Source organism: Bos javanicus, chromosome 20 (genome assembly GCF_032452875.1).
Source record: "Bos javanicus breed banteng chromosome 20, ARS-OSU_banteng_1.0, whole genome shotgun sequence".
Taxonomy (NCBI): domain Eukaryota; kingdom Metazoa; phylum Chordata; class Mammalia; order Artiodactyla; family Bovidae; genus Bos; species Bos javanicus.
The window spans coordinates 23,425,390-23,447,360 of record NC_083887.1 but is presented as its reverse complement, the minus strand read 5'-3'; the positions used below and the strand labels follow the sequence as shown (position 1 = coordinate 23,447,360).

Here is a 21,971-nt window from a genome sequence, read left to right as displayed (position 1 = left end):
CCTCTTTACTATATATGATAGAATACAAGCAAAGGGTTTTCATAAACTGCATGTCCTCTGGAAGTACAATCAGAAGGCTAACTCGTTGCCAGTACCACACTTGTTTACACAATTCCTTCCCCTTTCTTTTTTCTAATTTTGCTAAAAACAAAAAAGAAAAAACACACACACACACAAAAACACCCCCCCTTCCTTAAAACAAAACCAACAAACAAAATCCCTGGGAACTTCCCTGTGGCTAAGACTCTGCACTGGCAGTGCAGAGGTCCTGGGTTCAGTCTCTGGACAGGGAAATAGATGCCACATGCTGCACCTAAGACACCCACGAAGCCAAATAATAAATAAATAAGTACTTTAAAAAAAAAGCAAACGCAATGAAGAACATAAAAGCACCTGGGTTTTGATCAGCATAATACAGTAGTTAAATTTTACTTATTTTCTATTTAGTTTTTAGTAAATATTAAACATTTTTTCTAATAATGCAGGATATAAAAATATAAAATAAGTTGACAGTTAACTTGCCAGAGATTGAAGCACATCAAATGTTAGATATGATAACTAATTCTAAAGAACATTAATAAAAGTTTTAAATAACTAGAATCAAGTACTTAGAATGTATGATTTACAGTAAAAGTCAAATCATAATACAGTAAATTTTAATTTTCCATTTTGCTTTTAGTAAATATTATTTTAAATATTTTTGTAATAATACAGGATATAAAAACATAAAATAAGTTGATAATTAACTTGCCAGAGAGATTGAAACACATCAAAAGCTGGATATGAATTCTAAAGTACATTAATAAAACAGTTTTAAATAACTACAACCTTCAGCTACTTAGAATGTATGATTTAGAATAAAAGTCAAAGATTATTGATGCTATGTTATAAGCTTCCATGTTTGGGGAAAGAAATATGTAAAGGGAGATAATATTCAGCCCTGATGGTATTTCATTCCAAGAGATATTGAATCAAATTAACAACCACAACCACAGCTTTTTGGTTTTGTCTCCCCACAAGCTAAAAGGTGGGGGAATGTAGAAAGTGACTGCTATTATGTATGGGCTTTTTTAAAGGATGATGAAAATATTCTAAAACTGTGGTGATGGTTTTACAAGTTTTTAAATATACCATATAAACTAATGTATTGTACTCTATTTTAAAGGGTGAGTTTTATGGCACATGAATTCACTCAATCACTTTGTTTTTTCTACACGCCCAGGGACACACGGGAAAAAAAAAAAAACTGTAAAGAAAAAAGGAGTTGAATACCACCACGGCCCAGGGAAAGTAAGGAGGATGGTAGCGGGAGGACAGAAGGAAGGAAGGAGAGGGACATGCGTTGCTGACTAGTTCTCCCCTCCTCCGTTCAGTATACATGTGCACACACTTGCACACGTATGCATGTGCACACACATGCACACATACACACACACTGTGATAACCAGTGACAAGCAACTGGCTGCTTTATGTTACGGAAAAAACCATAACTGCTTTGTTTTTTAAAAAGGTCTCCTCCTCTTGTAAATGTTGCCCTTGCTTGCTAAATAGTTGGTATTTGTTGATGAGGTTTTTCCTTCTGCTCTTGCTTTTTGATTTTTAAAAGCAAATTTTAATAACTAGTATACAGTCTGTGTCACATCTTCTCTTTTGTAATTTAAGTCATGCTGTATGGTATCTGTAAAGTCATATTTATTTTATTCTGAAAAATAAAATCTTTCTCAGTGTAAGTATTGTGGTTACCTTGTCAAGTATTTCACAAGTATTACAGGGTTGAACTCTTACAGTCCACGCCTTTTAGGTGTTCTCATGGCTTTCTTTCTTTCTTTTTTTTTTTTTTAGCGTTCTTATTGACTTATAAGGCCGGGAGGACCAACCCCACATCCAAGGAGCAGTGGCTGCGTGGGCACAGGAGGGCCTAGAGGAGCTATCCCACGTTCAAGGTCAGGAAGGGCAGTGGTGAGGAGATACCCCTCGTCCAAGGTAAGGAGCAGCAGCTGTGCTTTGCTGGAGCAGCCCTGAAGAGATACCCCACGCCCCATGTAAGAGAAACCCAAGTAACGGTAGGCGTTGCAAGAGGGCATCAGAGGGCAGACACACCGAAACCATACGCACAGAAAACTAGTCAATCTAATCACGCTAAGACCACAGTCTTGTCTAACTCAATGAAACTAAGACGTGCCCGTGGGGCAACCCAAGACGGGCGGGTCATGGTGGAGAGATCTGACAGAATGTGGTCCACTGGAGAAGAGAATGGCAAACCACTTCAGTATTCTTGCCTTGAGAACCCCATGAACAGTATGAAAAGGCAAATTGATACGATACTGAAAGAACAACTCCCCAGGTCAGTAGGAGCCCAATATGCTACTGGAGATCAGTGGCGAATTAACTCCAGAAAGAATGAAGGGATGGAGCCAAAGCAAAAACAATACCCAGCTGTGGATGTGACTGGTGATAAAAGCAAGGTCTGATGCTGTAAAGAGCAATATTGCATAAGAACCTGGAATGTCAGGTCCATGAATCAAGGCAAATTGGAAGTGGTCAAACAGGAGATGGCAAGAGTGAACGTCGACATTCTAGGAATCAGCGAACTAAAATGGACTGGAATGGATGAATTTAACTCAGATGACCATTATATCTACTACTGCAGGCAGGAATCCCTCAGAAGAAATGGAGTAGCCATCATGGTCAACAAAAGAGTCTGAAATGCAGTACTTGGATGCAATCTCAAAAATGACAGAATGATCTCTGTTCATTTCCAAGGCAAACCATTCAGTATCACAGTAATCCAAGTCTATGCCCCAACCAGTAACGCTGAAGAAGCTGAAGTTGAACGGTTCTATGAAGACCTACAAGACCTTTTAGAACTAACACTCAAAAAAGATGTCCTTTTCATTATAGGGGACTGGAATGCAAAAGTAGGAAGTCAAGAAACAGCTGGAGTAACAGGCAAATTTGGCCTTGGAATACGGAATGAAGCAGGGCAAAGACTAATAGAGTTTTGCCAAGAAAATGCACTGGTCATAGCAAACACCCTCTTCCAACAACACAAGAGAAGACTCTACACATGGACATCACCAGATGGTCAACACCAAAATCAGATTGATTATATTCTTTGCAGCCAAAGATGGAGAAGCTCTATACATTCAACAAAAACAAGACCAGGAGCTGACTGTGGCTCAGATCATGAACTCCTTATTGCCAATTTCAGACTTAAATTGAAGAAAGTAGGGAAAACCACTAGACTATTCAGGTATGACCTAAATCAAATTCCTTATGATTATACAGTGGAAGTGAGAAATAGATTTAAGGGCCTAGATCTGATAGACAGAGTGCCTGATGAACTATGGTCGGAGGTTCGTGACACTGTACAGGAGACAGGGATCAAGACCATCCCCATGGAAAAGAAATGTAAAAAAGAAAATGGCTGTCTGGGGAGGCCTTACAAATAGCTGTGAAAAGAAGAGAAGTGAAAAGCAAAGGAGCAAAGGAAAGATTTAAGCATCTTATTGCAGAGTTCCAAAGAATAGCAAGAAGAGATAAGAAAGCCTTCCTCAGTGATCATTGCAAAGAAATAGAGGAAAACAACAGAATGGGAAAGACTAGAGGTCTCTTCAAGAACATTAGAGATACCAAGGGAATATTTCATGCAAAGATGGGCTCGATAAAGGACAGAAATGGTATGGACCTAACAGAAGCAGAAGATATTAAAAAGAGGTGGCAAGAATACACAGAAGAACTGTACAAAAAAGATCTTCACGTCCCAGATAATCACGATGGTGTGATCACTGACCTAGAGCCAGACATCCTGGAATGTGAAGTCAAGTGGGCCTTAGAAAGCATCACTACGAACAAAGCTAGTGGAGGTGATGGAATTCCAGTTGAACTATTTCAAACGCTGAAAGATGATGCTGTGAAAGTGCTGCACTCAATATGCCAGCAAATTTGGAAAACTCAGCAGTGGCCACAGGACTGGGAAAGGTCAGTTTTCATTCCAATCACAAAGAAAGGCAATGCCAAAGAATGCTCAAACTACTGCACAATTGCACTCATCTCACATGCTAGTAAAGTAATGCTCAAAATTCTCCAAGCCAGGCTTCAGCAATATGTGAACTGTGAACTTCCTGATGTTCAAGCTGGTTTTAGAAAAGGCAGAGGAACCAGAGATCAAATTGCCAACATCCACTGGATCATGGAAAAAGCAAGAGAGTTCCAGAAAAACACCTACTTGTGCTTTGACTATTGACTATGCCAAAGCCTTTGACTGTGTGGATCACAATAGAAAATTCTTCAAGAGATGGGAATACCAGACCACCCGACCTGCCTCTTGAGAAATCTGTATGCAGGTCAGGAAGCAACAGTTAGAACTGGACATGGAACAATAGACTGGTTCCAAATAGAAAAAGGAGTACGTCAAGGCTGTATATTGTCACCTTGCTTATTTAACTTATATGCAGAGTACATCATGAGAAACACTGGACTGGAAGAAACACAAGCTGGAATCAAGATTGCCGCGAGAAATAGCAATAACCTCAGATATGCAGATGACACCACCCTTATGGCAGAAAGTGAAGAGGAACTCAAAAGCCTCTTGATGAAAGTGAAAGTGGAGAGTGAAAAAGTTGGCTTAAAGCTCAACATTAAGAAGATGAAGATCATGGCATCCGGTCCTATCACTTCATGGGAAATAGATGGGGAAACAGTGGAAGCAGTGTCAGACTTTATTTTTCTGGGCTCCAAAATCACTGCAGATGGTGACTGCAACCATGAAATTAAAAGACACTTCCTCCTTGGAAGGAAACTTATGACCAACCTAGATAGCATATTCAAAAGCAGAGACATTACTTTGCCAACAAAGGTCCATCTAGTCAAGGCTATGGTTTTTCCTGTGGTCATGTATGGATGTGAGAGTTGGACTGTGAAGAAAGCTGAGCACCAAAGAATTGATGCTTTTGAAGTGTGGTGTTGGAGAAGACTCTTGAGAGTCCCTTGGACTGCAAGGAGATCCAACCAGTCCATTCTGAAGGAGATCAGCCCTGGGATTTCTTTGGAGGGAATGATGCTGAAGCTGAAACTCCAGTACTTTGGGCACCTCATGTGAAGAGTTGACTCATTGGAAAAGACTCTTATGCTGGGAGGGATTGAGGGCAGGAGGAGAAGGGGATGACAGAGGATGAGATGGCTGGATGGCATCACTGACTCGATGGACGTGAGTCTGAGTGAACTCCGGGAGTTGGTGATGGACGGGGAGGCCTGGCGTGTTGTGATTCCTGGGGTCACAAAGAGTCAGCCAGGACTGAGGGACTGAACTGAATTGAACTGAACTATTGACTCATAAGGGCTTCCCAAGTGGCACTAGTAATAAAGAACTCACCTGCCAATGCAAGAGTCTAAGAGACTTGATGGATGGGAAGATCCCCAGGAGGAGGGCATGACAATCCACTCCCATATTCTTCTAGAGAATCCCATGGATTCTCTTTAGAGAGGAGCCTCGCAGGCTAAGTCCATAGTGTTACCAAAACTAGGACACAACTAAACCAACTCAGCATGACACACCCTGACTCATAGACTCAAGCAGCTTAATTTCAACAAAAAGATGATAGACCTCTATACTTTTATATAGAAGTAGAGGGATTCTGAAAACTAAGTTTCTTTCTTTGTAGCTGAATCTAATTAACTGGCAGTAGGTCCTGTTTCAAAGTCTTAGTCATTTGCCCAACTTTTTATTGCCTGTATATTATATTCTGGGAAGTAGAATCAAAGTCAGGAATTACCAGTTACATAGTCTGAATACAAATGTTAAATAGTTTGAATTGATAGGAAGACTGTCCTTGTGGAAAAGAAAAGCAGTCTCCTTAAGAGAGAGATGGAGAGATAGCTACTTCCCCCTCTTTTCCTAACTGTATCTTGACTTCTGTTTATTGAAGACCCCAAAGTGCAAGCCTGAGTCTCACCTTGTGGCTTATCAGCATCATGGGCTGCACCTGTAGCTCCATTACTGTTCTTCCTTGCTATGGACTGTTCACTGCAAGGTGTCTGGCTACTGCTATCTCTCATTGAAACACGAAAAACACCAAATGATGGTCTTTTCACATCAGATCTTGAAGTATAGTCTAAAGGAAATAGATGTAAAGTGGTGTTTTCGTCTCTCCATGTAAAAGGAGAAAATATGCTTTTGCTATTGTCACCCTGCTTATTTAACTTATATGCAGAGTACATCATGAGAAACACTGGACTGGAAGAAACACAAGCTGGAATCAAGATTGCCGCGAGAAATAGCAATAACCTCAGATATGCAGATGACACCACCCTTATGGCAGAAAGTGAAGAGGAACTCAAAAGCCTCTTGATGAAAGTGAAAGTGGAGAGTGAAAAAGTTGGCTTAAAGCTCAACATTCAGAAAACGAAGATCATGGCATCCGGTCCCATTACTTCATGGGAAACAGATGGGGAAACAGTGGTTGACTTTATTTTGGGGGGCTCCAAAATGACTGCAGATGGTGACTGAAGCCATGAAATTAAAAGACGCTTACTCCTTGGAAGGAAAATTATGTCCAACCTAGATAGCATATTCAAAAGCAGAGACATTACTTTGCCAACAAAGGTCGTCTAGTCAAGGCTGTGGTTTTTCCTGTGGTCATGTATGGATGTGAGAGTTGGACTGTGAAGAAGGCTGAGCACCAAAGAATTGATGCTTTTGAACTGTGGTGTTGGAGAAGACTCTTGAGAGTCCCTTGGACTGCAAGGAGATCCAACCAGTCCATTCTGAAGGAGATCAGCCCTGGGATTTCTTTGGAGGGAATGATGCTGAAGCTGAAACTCCAGTACTTTGGGCACCTCATGTGAAGAGTTGACTCATTGGAAAAGACTCTGATGCTGGAAGGGATTGGGGGCAGGAGGAGAAGGGGACGACAGAGGATGAGATGGCTGGATGGCATCATTGACTTGATGGATGTGAGTCTGGGTGAACTCCGGGAGTTGGTGATGGACAGGGAGGCCTGGCGTGCTGCAATTCACGGGGTCGCAAAGAGTCAGACAGGACTGAGGGACTGAACTGAACTGATAATCAATCATACTTTCGTCTGAAGTTTCAGATAATACTTCAGTAGGTAGTTCTTCTCCTGGAGAAATACTGGAAAGGCTCCAATGGAAATCAATGTCAGTTCCACGCTTTGGTGTGGAGATCCTCTGTGGGGAGGTCCTCTGTGTGAAAATGGATTTGCTCTGTGGATGGCCACGCCTGGCATCAGGAAGGCTGGAGTTATCTTCAAATCCATACACAGTTTGAGGGCCAAGTGTAGACGCTGAAGGAACAGGACTAGATGACTTTGGACTGCCACTGCTTATTGTGATAGTCTACTGCTGTTAGAGGAAATCTTCTCCTGAGGGCTCTCTGGCACCTCAAAGACGTCCTGACTGTAAAATGGAACCTGAAACTCGGAACTGTGTGGCTATTTCTTTTTCCCTCTAGATTTCATCTGTTTGGTGTTCGTTTGCATTATCAGTTTGACAGCCACATGCCTCTCAGGTCCGGCGGAGGGTCCCTGATGGAAATAACTGACTCGCTCTTTTGAGACGCAGGGACGGAGTCGTCATCACTATGAGAAAAAGAACGGCGAAACTGTGGCTGTTTCCTCTTGAGCCTAGCCAAAAGCTGCTTGTTTTCTTCTCTTAATTTATTCCTTTCTGCTGTGAGCTCACACAAAAGCTCACACAAAAAATTTCAGATTTTGTTGTTGGATATCATAAAATTCTTGCTGTGGCGTATTTCTGTACCTTTCGTTTACTGTAGAGCGATCACATACTTTGGCATTTAATTGACCTCACAGGTCATGGATAGTGTCATTCAGGGCTCTCCGTTGCTCCGTCGAATCTTTAATTCTGGATATGGAGCCTGTCCACCTCCCGTCTGACAATCGCTCTTTCCTCAAACTGGTTACTTTACCCTGAAGTCGGCGTGGCTCTCTGGCATGGAGCTCTTTTAGTGTTAGCCAAGTTTTTAAAAAAATCTTCAGAAGACACATCACAGAGGCTAATCTGCATTTTATCTCCTTTGGAAGAGTTCTGCCCGCTTTCGCTGTCTTCTTCACCCACGTCCCTCGCCTTCATCTTGATTCCCCGACTGGGATTGGGAAACAGTGGAGACAGGCACCAGTGGTGGAAGGGCCGCGGACAGAATGACAGTTTAAACTCTTCTACAGATCTGTGAAGCGGCCTCAGGGCACTGCGTGGGCCATTGGGCAGGCAAGAGGACGGATCAAAGATGGCTCGGGGTGGACCGGAGGGCGCGGTTGTGGGGCTGGAAGGAGACACCAGCTTCCTTTTGCCAAGAAGAGCGAATGCACATGGGAGGGAAGATGGTGCCTTCCTCCATTTTTCTATAGACTGAATTTCTAAAGTGTAACAAGAGACTCAAGGCTTTTATTCCTCTTTTCTTCTTCAGTTTGTCAAAATAATTCAAATGGACCCTACTCTGGAAAGTAGTTCCTAATCACCCAGTCAGAATTAACCACTGTCTCTTCTGTGTGGTCATTCATCTTCTATTATAGGACTAATATATATGGCAGAAAGGGAGGAGGAGCTGAAGAACCTCTTGATAAGGGTGAAAGAGGAGACTGAAAAAGCCACCTTAAAACTAAATATTAAAAAAAACTAAGGCCATGGCATCTGGTCCCATCACTTCATGGCAAAAAGAAGGGGAAAGTGGAAAAGTGGAAGCAGTGACAGATTTCCTTTCTTGGGCTCTAAAATCACTGCTGATGGTGACTGCAGCCATGAAATTAGAAGACAATTGCTTCTTGGCAGGAAAGCTATGACAAACCTAGACAGTGTGTAAAAAGCAAAGATGTTACTTTGCCGACAAAGGTCAGTATAGTCAAGGCTATGTTTTTTCCGGTAGTTACCTGTGGTTCTGAGAACTGGACCATAAAGTAGGCAGAGCACAGAAGAACTGATTCTTTCGATCTGTGGTATTGGAGAAGACTCTTGAGAGTCCTTTGGACAGTAAGGGATCAAACTGGTCAATCTTAAGGGAAATCAACCCTGAATACTCATTGGAAGGACTGATGCTGAAGCTGAAGGTCCAATACTTTGGCCGCCTGATGCTAACAAACAACTCACTGGAAAAAACCCTGATGCCGGGAAAGGTTGAAGGCAGAGGAAGCGGCAGCAGAGGATGAGACAGTTGGATGGCCTCACCGATGCAATAGACATGAACTTAGGCAAACTCCAGAAGATGGTGAGGGACAGGGAAGCCTGGTGTGCTACAGTCAATGGGGTTGCGAAGAGTCGGATACAGCTTGGCAACTGAGCAACAATAATATGAGACATGTATGTGTCCCTAACTAGACTGCAACTGTCTTAAGGGCAAGATTGGGTCTTTCTCTGCACACTCATTCAACTGAGATTACAGGCCTCTCTTCTGTTGCAGATAATGTGCCAGAAACAGTGGATACAAAGGTGAACTTCCTTATCTGGATGGTGAAATGTACATGGTGAGTAATTACAATTCTGCTGCTGCTGCTAAGTTGCTTCAGTCGTGTCCAACTCTGTGCGACCCCATAGACGGCAGCCCACCAGGCTCCCCGGTCCCTGGGATTCTCCAGGCAAGAACACTGGAGTGGGTTGCTATTCCCTTTTCCAATGCATGAAAGTGAAAAGTGAAAGTGAAGTCGCTCAGTCGTGTTCGACTCTTAGCGACCCCATGGACTGCAGCCCACTAGGCTCCTGTGTCCATGGGATTTTCCAGGCAAGAGTACTGGAGTGGGGTGCCATTGTCTTCTCTAGTAATTACAATACAATGTGATAAATGCTTCAATAAAAGCATGTGTACAGGATCCCAGTATCCATCTGTTTATGGCAGTGCACATATGTCAATCCCAGTCTCCCAATTCATCCCGCCCCTGCCCTATGTCCACACGTCCATTCATTGTCTACATCTATGTTGCTGCTGCTGCCTGACGACAGGTTCATCTGTACCATTTTTTTAGATTTCACATATATGTGTTAATATATGATATTCATTTTTCTGACTAACTTCATTATAATGCAACATTCTAAAGCAACTATACTCCAATTGAAAAAACATGTGCCAAGTGGAAAGCGCAGAAAGGAGGGCACCTAATCTATTTGGAAGGGAGTTAAAAAGGATGATTTCCAAGCAATGCCCTGAAAAATAAAAATTTGTGAAGTGTACAAAAGAAATAGGGCATGTCAGGCCCAAGGCACAGCATGTACAAAAGCAGATGAAATAACAGCATGACCAGTGACAGAATTAGCAGTTTTGTATGAACTGGTGGAAAGTTGGAAAGGTAGGAAGACTGTAATAAAAAGGACCTTCATTACCAAGCTACAGCATTTCTACTTTATTGTCTAGGTGTCCTTCCCAACCTGCAGCCACAGAGTTGTTTCAAAATTGATAATGTAGACTGCTGCTGCTAAGTCGCTTCAGTCGTGTCGCGTCTGTGTGACCCCATAGACGGCAACCCATCAGGCTCCACCAGCCCTGGGATTCTCCAGGCAAGAACACCGGATGGGGTTGCCATTTCCTTCTCCAATGCATGAAAGTGAAAAGTGAAAGTGAAGTCGCCGACTCTTAGCGACCCCATGGACTGCAGCCCACCAGGCTCCTCCGTCCATGGGATTTTCCTGGCAAGAGTACTGGAGTGGGGTGCCATTGTGACTACATAAGTCTAAAAGATGTGTGAGTGTGTGTGTGTGTGTGCGTGCACGCGCAGGCAGTGGGGAGTGTTGTTTGTAGATGCTGTAATATATTCAAAGCCATATAAGTGGTATAGAAGTTATAGTAGCTTTTTGTATTAATCAATAAACACTAAAGGGACTTCCCTGGTAGTCCAGTGGTTGGGAATCTGCCTTGCAATGCAGGGAACGTGGGTTTGATCCCTCGTTGGGGAACTAAGATCCCACATACTGCAGAGCAACTAAGCCCTGGCACCACAACTAGAGAGTCCGTGTGCCACAACAAAAGATCTTGCACAATGCAACAAAGATGCCACGTGCTGCAACCAAGACCTGATGCAGCCCAATAAAAAAATAAAAATAAAATTTTAAAATACTAAAAACTGAACTGCTATTATGTGAGGGTCCAAAGGGTTTTGTTATTAATATCAAAAGGGAGCCTTAAAGTCATGATAAGTCAGTAAAAAGATATCCTTTTAAGAAAAAAAAACTTTTTTTTCATAATACATGATACATTTAAAAGCTTTAGAAAACACACATAAACAAAACAGGAAGAAACCCAGTAGTCCTAGCACTTGGAGGTACCTGATTCATATTTGTTATATAGATATCCAAAAATGTACACAAATGTTTTAAACTCTATACATATTAAATTGTAATCGCTTCACTTATATTTATAAACATCTTATTGACACATTGCATATGTGCATTTGCATCGTGAAAATAGATACATAGTATTCCATAATTTATCTTCTATTGTTGGATGTTTAGGTTGTTCCTAATTTTCCCATTACAAATAGCAGAGATGAATATCTCTGTGTTTATCCTCCAATTAGGATATACAACCAGAAGGGAGTCCAAGTGTACCAGCATTTTGAGGCTTAGATGCATATTGTCAAATTACCTTCAGAAAATCTGCACCTAATTTTACACCCACCACTGTGTGTGAGTGTTCATTTCCATACCTTTGTCATGATATAATAAAAATAAAATAATAATATTAGTACTTGATAAATAGAAAATATTTTAAGCTACTTTTCTACTACCACGGTTGAACTTAAAAAAAAAAAAAACTGCTTCAAGGGATAATTTACATATCATAAAATTTAACCAATATAAGTTTACAATTCACTGATTTTAGTAATTATACATTTGTGCAACTATTACCACAGTCCTCTTCTAAATCATTTCTATAGTCCTAGAAAATCTCCTCCTCATGGCCATTTAGGGCTTCCCTGGTGGCTGAGTGGTAAAGAATTTGCCAGCCAGTGCAGGAGATGTGGGTTCGATCCCTGGATTGGGAAGATCCCCTGGAGAAGGAAATGGCAACCCACTCCAGCATTCTTGCCTGGGAAATCCCATGGACAGAGGAGCATGGTGGGGCCACAGTCCATGGGGTTGAAGAGTCGGACATGACTTACTGAATAAACCATCACCACCATATAGCCACTTCTAGAGAACCCCTGCTCCCACCCTCAGTCTTAGGCAACTGTGATTTGCTTTCTGTTCCTATAAATTTGCTCTTACTAGACATGTCATATAAATGGAACCATACAGTATGTAGTCTTTCACATCTGGCTTTTTTCAGTTTCATGTTTTTGAGGTTTATCCATTAGCACAGATCAATGTTTCGACCCTGAACTTTTTTTCTCTTCATGTTAACTTGTAGTTGTTCTTCTGAGTCATCTGTTACAAAGGCCCTTGCCCATTTTTCTATGGGGACTGAAGGTTTTTACAGAAGAGGGACATAATCAGGGTCATGTTACATAAAGAGAATTCTGGCAGCACTGGGAAGGATGTCTCTATATTGTATTTCCAAATCTGGGACAATCAATAGGCCTACTGCATTGAATTAGGCTTTATCATCTACAGTAAAGAAGTATAAAATGAACTACAAAAAAGAACTATAAAATTATAAAAGTTTATTTGAATAGTTTCCTTAAAGAGTGTCATAAATTTCTAATTTAGTCTCTAAAAAAATGTTGCAAGTTAATTCTTCAAAGTTGATTTTACTTTATTGTAGTAGAAACAGGTTCTTTGTAGAACAAAGTGAAGTGTAAATAAATGTTGCCTTACCCTAGTGTGCTCTTGGTGGCTTGTTTTCTGCATCAAGAGCCCATAAAATGTTTTTCTCATTTCTAAGATTCATCGACAATTAAGTTCGCAATTTGACAAACATTATCTTTGAAGTCTATTATTTCTGTAAAGTTAAAAGGAACACCCCTCCCCCATGCTCCCCCACCCCTGCAGAACCCTCCCCCAAGTAAAAACTCCCTGATCTAAAAAAGAAAAATGTCCCATTGTGATTCCAAATTAACCATTACTGAATTTGTACCCCATGCTATTTTGCTAAATCCAGTTAGACCCTTCCTGAAACAAAGGCTCAGATCTTATACAAGTTGCAATTCTTAAAGGTAACAGAGACACTGAAAACTTAACATATCAGAGGGCTGAAGCTTTTCTTCATTCCATCTCCTCTGGTCTTCTAAATCCCATCTTCAGAGCTGTCTGAGGATGATTTACCTTACAGCTAAAAAAGTTAAAGCAAGGGATCTTCATTTGTATGGGGTTCTCTGTAGTTTTTATGTTTTTCCTTAAGAGGTAACAACAAATTATATAACCTTCATGTCCCACAAAACCTGGATTTGCTGTATAACCAACAACCTCTATCCCCTATTCCAAAGGTTCTTTGTAAGTTGGTCCTTTACTTCATGGGTTGAGTGTAGATATATTTCTACAAGCCTTCTCTCCTGTGATTTGTAACAGATATCCTTTTAGAAAGTTTGTCATGCAAATCATAAAGTAACAACATACACAATTAGAATCTCATCACTTCAAGAGGTGATGCATGTTTATTCTATGGTCCCTTTCCGTTTTTGTCCACACGCCTACATAGTTCACTTTACAAAGTCCACATGTTTACATGTCCACATGCCTACATAGTTCACTTTACAGCATCGCATTTATTGCACCACTGTTCTATATTCATCTCTTCCAAATGTGTGTGATGTGGCTATGTCACAGTCTTCACCAGAAAGAGGGCAGCAGAAAAGGATCACAGCCTGGTACTTCATGGCACCAAGAAAAAAATGACCAGCTGCCAGAGTTCAGGGCTGGGCAAGAATGCTGACTGTCAGGGCCACATTTGGCTTGTCACCACAGGATACTCCATGCTTAACAGGGCCCGGCATCCGGTTAGTATGTAAATATCAACCAAGGGACTAATTCTGAACCTGACTGATCCAATATTGTTGATTTTGGGGGGGGGGGGGAAAGGGGGGGATGGGGGTTAATGTAACTCCCAAGTAGAAACAAAAAACTTTTAAAAATAGCAATTACTGTTTTTCATTAAAGTGGAATCTGCATCACTAATTCACTGACTAAACAAGTGTATAAAGTGTCTGTTGGGAACAAACACAATTGGATTACTTGGACTATCGTGAGAGACCCAAAGGAGGAAAATTTTGCATAGTGTGCTCTTTCTAAACCCTATCCCAATCCTGTACTTTATGGCCTGAGATGAATGAAGAGAAAGGAGAAAATTTTAATCTTTTAAAAAGACATAGCCTTATTTTTATCTTTGCAGAAGAGTTGAGAAATAATGAAAAAAAATTGGGAACAAAAGGAATTTTAACTTAAAGAAAACAGAGCTCTTTATTGCCTTTAATGGCTCTGTAAGATTATACCAGAAACTGGGCTACCCTTATCTGAAGTGCCACATTCACTGTGAAATGCTCTTAGAGGGAGAAGTCATAACAGTTTATTGTTCAAAAAGGATCATTTTAGGTTTCGGTTAACATAAAGAAGCATATAACTTTTTCTAAGATTTAGAACATGAAGGAGGGTGCTATGTGGCCCGTTGTGAGACACACTTATCGGTCACTTGGATGACCTGATGTGACACATGCAGAGTCACTTGAGAAGTTTGACCCAGCAAAAGATGGACTCCTTCTGTCCTGAGGTCAGTGCTAGTAGGCAATAGCATTTCCCGGCAAAATTCAATTAAACAAAATCCCAGAGTTGTTTTTCATCAAAATAATTTTGATTTAATTTCTTCTTTAATATAAAAGGACAACAAATTACATTTCAGAGAATACTGTTTAGGTTATGAAGTTCCCGTCAGAGCTGTTTTGCAATACATGTTTATATAATCAGAAGTCAAGTCGGCAGTCGACTGTGAAACTGGGGCCAGCCAGGCTGCGTTGTGTGCGTTCCACTTCGGACAACAAACTAATGTACCGTTCTATTGTTTAGGTGTCAGTGAGGTTTGGATTTTGTTTTGGACATTTGAGTTGGGATGAGAAAATGAACCAGCAGCAGCAGCAGATTCTAAAATGCAATAGGTCAGTGCTTTGTAAAGAGAACAAGCAACATCAATACTTCCTGCTCTAATCACTGGGCCCAAACATTTGACATTTTGAATACTGAAATTTAAGTTTTTGGGGAGAAAATTTTATAGAATCTTTCTGTTCATATTGCCCAGTGTATTACTGATTATTTCCCCTATTGATCAATTGTACTTTGCTGTCCAAGATTCACAGAAGTGAACAAGGCAGTGCGAAAAGGCAAAAAGAACAAGAAATAGCGCAGAGAAGCAGTTAAACCTCTTATTTAGAGGCAATTTGCCAAAAGCAATTACGCTTTACAAGATCCCACTTGACAGTGAATGCATCAAAGATCTAAAATCTTGGACAGTTATCCTTGCCGCTTTACCACTCAGCTTCCTTACCTGCCCTCCCTAAGGATCCCAACTGGAAGGGATCTGTTTCTCTTGGTCTGATGGTACCCTGTGTCACAGTTAACTGTAGGCATAGCTCCTTTACTAGACTACAAGTTCCTTTAGGATATCAATGATGTCTTATACATATTTGCCTCCTCCGAAGTACTCAACATTGCAGTGTCGAGGTTCAGGGCAGGCTACCCCAAGATATGGCACAGTGGTACACTGATTATTCTGAAATGAAGTTACTTGAGAAACAGCTGGTAGGAAAAAAAGATATAAAAAACACTCATTTCCTCCTTCTTCATGAAAGCAAGAAGTAAATCTCTCAGGTGAAGGAATCCTCCCTATACCAGGAGGCTAGAAAATATCCTTATCATCAGACTTAGGGAATTCAAGGCTTAAACAAATACCTAAACAAACTTGTTACTTCCTCATTAGTTTGCTATCCTAGCATACATTAAATCTTCACCACTTTCTTTGTCTAAAAATGATATATAAAGAGCTTGCTTTGATCATTTGGGGAATCTTATTTCTATGAGAATTCCACATATGTGAATTAAATAGTTTTGTTTTTTTCTCCTGTTAATCTGTCTTGGGTCAATTTAATTATTAGACCAGTCAAAACAACAAAGAACGATGGGGGGAAATTTCCCCTCCCCTGACAATGTTATTCAATTATGTGTGGAGTAAGTTAAAATGTAGATTAAAAAATTATCCTAATAAACTTCAAATAGAACCAAAAACTCTTCTGTCTCTCCATTTAGAGTTTGCATTGTATTTGCAAAGTATATTTAGGGTAAATAAAGTGAATATTTCCCTCTAAAACAGTCTCTTTTGTGGGTAAGTTTATTCTTTCCTCCACTGCATTCTTTGGGTGTGAAGATGAAACAGGTTTTGGATGAATACCCACACATGTCAGATGTCAAAGCATATTTCTTTGTTTTTTTCTGGCTTAGTATTAGGATACTACATATTCATCCAGAGCCTTTCCAAGGAAGAGCTCTCCAAACACTTAAGTTTTAAAATGTCCTTGATTATGTGTTAACTAAGCTAAATTCAAAGAAACTAAAATAAATCACATCAGAGCAAAAAGTAAAAGAAATTTTAATTAGAAAATTCAAAGAGATGACAGTAGAAAAAGGTCTAAAATTCATTGTAGAATGATTGGAATGGGCCTTATCTCATCATTCTAATGTGTGAGCCAGGACACACAGACTCACACAAAGAATGTTCCAACCAAGCTAATCATCAGGCCAAAGGAGCTGGTTTTGTAAAGAAAAACCTAAGGAGGCAAAGTCACTCAGCATAAATCTAACATAGGGTTTTGGAAGTTCTGAATTAGCAAATCTCTCAAAGAAAACAAAAAGCAAATATCCACATTGGTTTTTAGTTTAATAAATAATATATTCACTTTCATATTCACTTTATTAAATGGGAAAAACATATCAAATCATTTTTTCTATGTGTTAAAACATTCCAGTGTTTTAACTTCATTGAAAAAGGCAATGCAAGTTTGTCTCTCATGTTTTTAAAGACAAGGGAGGAAACGGGATAAACAGGGATCTCTCAAGGTCTGGTTTTTGATTCCTGTGTCTCCAAATGAACAAAACTCTCAAGTCACAAAGATGCTCAGGCACAGACACACTTTCTCCCATCTTATACTCCTGTTCTGAGAGAAGTTAACACAAAGATCCAGATATTTAATGCAGATTTTTCTAATCCTTAGAATCTACCAGCAGTTTTTGCTAAAAACAAACAAAAACTTTAGAAAGACCGTCTCATTCAATAAACATAACTACGTTGAAGAGACTACTAGTGCATATTAAGGTTTATAGAGATGAAATGACATAACTTCCAAGATTGACTTTAGAAAGTTTCAGTGGAAAAGAAAAACTGGGGGATAGGTGAGCAATGGCAAAGTCTTATAATTACTGTACTAAATGTAGGGGATGAGTATATGAGGAATTTGTCATTTTTTTTTCCTACTTTCATGTATGTTGGAGAATTTTCATAAACAGACTTTTTAAAAAAGAGCTTAGGTAATATATGGTGTATTAATGGCTCAGATGGTAAAGACATCTGCCTGCAATGCAGGAGACTCAGGTTGGACACCTGAGTCAGGAAGATCCCTTGGAGAAGGAAATGGCTACCCACTCCAGTATTCTTGCCCAGGAGAATCCCACGAAGATTGGAGCCTGGCAGGCTACAGTCCATGGGGTTGCAAAGAGTCAGACACTACTGAGTACTAATGCTTAGGCAATATAGGTCATCATTGTAGGTACGGGTCTGTGGACTAGACAGAAACCTCTGCTGAAAGAAAGAATAGCTGGTCTTGAATCTGGGGCTCTTTACCAGGTTTAAAAAAACATTTCATCTGTTTTTCTCATAGGAAGGAAATAACAAATTTATGTATTATTTTGGAATTGGGTATTAACACAATACTGTTTAATGTGACCATAAAATCAGAGAAAACTACCTTTTCCAGCTGAACATAGAAGTTTCATTACATGGAAGACACGGATTTGGATTTTGGTTTAACTTTTAGTTTGAAAGGAAAAGAGAAGTTTTAATTACAAGAATTTAGATTCCCTAATCCTTTTCTCAGATCCAAGTAGCTTTTCTTATGGGGATTTAACCTCTACCCTGTCAGTTACTTCTGTGGTGGCTCAAGTGGTAGATAATCTGCCTGCAGAGCAGGAGATCCAGGTTCAATACCTGGGTCAGGAAGATGCCTTGGAGAAGGGAATGGCAACCCACTCCAGTATTCTTGCCTGGAGAATTCCAAAGACAGAGGAGCCTGGCAGGCTACAGTCCACAGGGTTGCAGAGTCAGACACGACTGAGTACCTAACACTTTAACATTGCCAATTACAGAAGTAAGCTGTGTGGGGGTGGTCTCCTTCTGGAGGTCATACTTTAAACAGAAGTAATCCTTTCCTGTGTTGAAGAAATCACTTTCACCCCCTGCAAAGAATATACTTTTAAGGAGGTCTCACTCCTTCTGACTCCTCTCTATTCCCTTAACACCTTATACATCTCTCTCTTCCATGCTTCTTACACTCTTCCTCATTGGTCCAGTCATCAAATTCTATGCAATCTTCAGGGATCCAAAAAAAGCAAAAGAGCCCACTGGATCTTGGAGGGCAACCATACGTGTTCCTATGGAAACTGGGGCTGGGGAACTAGAACTGGATCAGAAACAAAGAGGAGTCAGACTGCAACAAATTCTCCTAGTTCCTTTATTTTGTATAAGTTTCACAACCATGGGGTCTGTATTAACATTGTAGATTTTTTTTTCCTGTTTTAAAAACAGATATTAAGGACTCACATAAGAATTCTACTAACACTGATGTCATGGACACTTTTTAAAAAATGAGGTATTTGGTTTACTGTCCAAAACAGTAAAGGTTTGGGCAAACTGAAGAAATGATCTAGCAAGTAATAAAATGAAACTGAATCACTGAAACAGAAATGGGACCTGGCAATACAGTTGCTGTGACACCCTGAGAACCTTTATTGTAGCCAAAATAAACCTACCCACCTTACGTCTCTAAAAGTAAAACCTAGCATGATTTTTCCTAGAGGCATATGTTTCTACTTGGAAAAGACAGTGAGAATGAAGAGATGAGTGAATATGAGAAAGGTAAAGAGATTAAGACCACTCTTACTGCCCTTTTCCCCACTCTAATAATAATTACTGACTAATGGACCCTTATTTCCTTGTTATCAAATGACCTTAGGAAAATATTTACAGTCAGAGCAAGAACAGCATTTTCAAGTGAATTTATGTGGAACCGTTGTCAAAGTTCAAAATACCATGAAAGATCTTGAGAAGGCAGTTGACTATTTCACATAAAAAACTGTACAATCAGGTTAGCCAGGCCCAAAATAATGATGAAAACGTGAAAGATTAATTTAGGCCACGTGAGACGGTCTTCTTGGTGGAGGGAAATTATATAGATGAGAGATGGATATATGAATACAAAGGCCAGGCCACATGCTGCTCCTGAATACCTGCAGAATAAAAAAGTTTTTAGGTTAATAATCATTCTGCATTTTTCTGATTTACAATTATGGTAAATATAGGTTAATTTAAACCGTCCTCAATTGGATGTTACAATAAAATTATTTTTGATTCATTTGTTGTTGACATAAAGCATCTGAGTTTAAAACTTATTTTACTTGCTAAGTTAATATAAAATACTATTTCCTGTTCATCTTTATAGCATCTGCTTGACAGAGTTTTTTATTCATCTCTCAAGTCTCTGTAGTTCCTCTGTATCTCAGTGATTATGGCTACTTCCTCAGAAACATCTGGAGATAGGCTTCCTATCTTTGATCTTTTATAAACTAATTATAAATTCTGAGTTGTTGAAGGACTGCAAGCATCTGCTTAAGACTGAGAACAGATGAATGTCTTGTTGGTATTCAGCATAATTATCAAAGATAGTAACAAAAATACCTAAACACATGACTGAGGAACCTACACTTACTTCTTTCCTTCCCTATACTTAATTTCCTTATAAACAGCTTAAAGGGAACTTGTAAATCCATTATATTTCACAAGTGTCAGGCTAAAGGTCTCCTCTTTTGTCTTTCGCTACTTTTATAGGAAAGGGTCTTCAAAAAAAGTAACTCAGTCCTGCTTTCTACAAGGTTAAGGAAGAAAAATTGGATCATTATAAATTTCAGTTTTCCATGAGAATCTGAGGTCACAACTTTAATCCCAGTCTACTCAATCTATCACAATATATTTGGAGAATGGATATTAAGCAAAGAGCCATCTGGGATCTAAACTTTCTGACTACAATTGACACTGAAATATGTTCTTGAGTAGAAATGGATTAAGAAAGTTGGGACATAGCCTTGACATATTAGAGACCTTCCAGGTACCCCAAGAAGTTATATGTTACATATTAAAAATAACTTTATTTTGGATAAAAATAAATACAGTGGAAAATTATGAGAAAAAGAGAAGGGGAAGGTACCTAAGGCTAAGGAAAATGGTGCTTCTAGAGTGAGGAATAAGCAAAAGTGGAAGATAAAGAGCCCCTTAACTGACACCAGTGAACTGCACTTGAATGTTAGCAATTTTAAATACTCACTGGAATTTTAAACAATTATATTAAGACAACAACAATAGGAAAAGCATAAAAATAAAGACCAATATGTAAAGGGGCAAAGTTGCCTTACAGGCAGTACCTTATGATTCCTCCTATGTTTGGGTAGAAACAGGCCATGATCACTCCAGCTCCCACAATAAACAGATTAAAAATCAACACGTGGAAAATGCTAAAAGTTGAGAAGAGAGTTTGAAGAAAGAAAAAATATAAAAACAGGCAAATTATAACAATGTGAGAATGAAATTCATTTCTATCATCTCTAAAATGAGAATGTCTTAAACTTGACAATAAAATTACAGCATAAATAGAAGGCAACAGGAGTACTCAATACTGGTGGTGGGACAGTGATATTGGCCCTTTCCTGCAATTATATAACTAGATTAAATTCTGTAGGAGCAAACTGGTCGTGTATATCAGGGTTTACATTCTTTCATCTGTAATTCCATTTGGGTGGAATATCATAAGAAAATTGAAAAACTATTAACATAAAGGTATTTGTAAAAAGAACTGCTGCTTTTGAATTGTAAAAAGAATTGATGCTTTTGAAACTGTAGTGTTGGAGAAGACTCTTAAGAGTCCCTTGGACTGCAAGGAGATCAAACCAGTCAATCCTAAAGGAAATCAGTCCTGAATATTCATTAGAAGGACTGATGCTGAAGCTGAAGCACCAACACTTTGGCCGCTTGATGCGAAGAACTGACTCACTGGAAAAGACCCTGATGCTGGAGGCGGGAGGAGAAGGGGACAATGGAGGATGAGACGGTTGGATGGCATCACCAACTTGATGGACATTGAATTTGAGCAAGTTCCAGGAGTTGGTGATGGACAGGGAAGCCTGGCGTGTTGCAGTCCATGGGGTCTCAAAGAGTTGGACACGACTGAGCGACTGAACTGAACTGATTTGTAAAAAGATAGAAGCATCCTAGAAATATGGCAGGGCAGCAATTTACTTGATGGAAACATTTTAAAATGTTAAAAATATATAATCACTGTTACCTAGATGGTAAAAATCTATCTAGGCAACTTGAGGAAAAAGCTAGTTAGATTTTTACTACACAAGAAAATCTTAAAATGTTTGAAAAAAATATCAGAAAGAAATACACTATAAGGGAGTAGTGATTGTGTTACAATTTGGGATTTGGGGTAGTTTTTCTTCATTTCTACACCTGATAAATTTCGTATGTTTTATAGTATTCCTTTGTAAAGTATTATTTTACTTTTATAATTAGAAAAATAAATTTTATCAAGGGAAAGGCAAAATGGGCAGGTTTTTATTTTTCAGATTTAGTCACGTAAAGCTATTCAGTATTTACCATGAGCAGAATATCAGCTAAGTAAATTGAACTAGATGTTAACAATTCAAGGCTTGTGAAATCAATTTTGGGACAGAAATAATCATATGGTAGATGGAATGTGATGCTTGAGAAA

At 39.5% G+C, this 21,971-nt stretch overlaps 1 protein-coding gene and 1 long non-coding RNA gene across 13 annotated transcripts in view; one reads left to right on the top strand and one right to left on the bottom strand.

Annotated features, from left to right (window-relative positions):
- The first annotated feature begins 3,907 nt into the window (after positions 1-3,907).
- On the top strand, positions 3,908-10,844 carry LOC133233572 (uncharacterized). The gene is made up of 2 exons (XR_009731759.1): positions 3,908-9,494; positions 10,376-10,844. It is a non-coding gene; the product is annotated as an uncharacterized LOC133233572 (long non-coding RNA).
- A 1,847-nt stretch (positions 10,845-12,691) lies between these two features.
- SLC38A9 (solute carrier family 38 member 9) overlaps positions 12,692-21,971 on the bottom strand; it is a 101,378-nt gene continuing 92,098 nt past the window's right edge. For 11 of the 12 annotated variants that reach the window (XM_061393506.1, XM_061393507.1, XM_061393505.1 and 8 more), the window contains 2 exons: positions 20,623-20,712; positions 12,692-19,434 (listed from right to left, as the gene is read on the bottom strand). In XM_061393506.1, coding sequence (XP_061249490.1) covers positions 19,269-19,434; positions 20,623-20,712 — 256 coding nt within the window. In that variant the 3' untranslated portion in view covers positions 12,692-19,268. Of the gene's footprint in view, positions 19,435-20,622; positions 20,713-21,971 lie in introns of those variants that run through there. The other variant, XR_009731758.1, reaches the window with a different exon arrangement.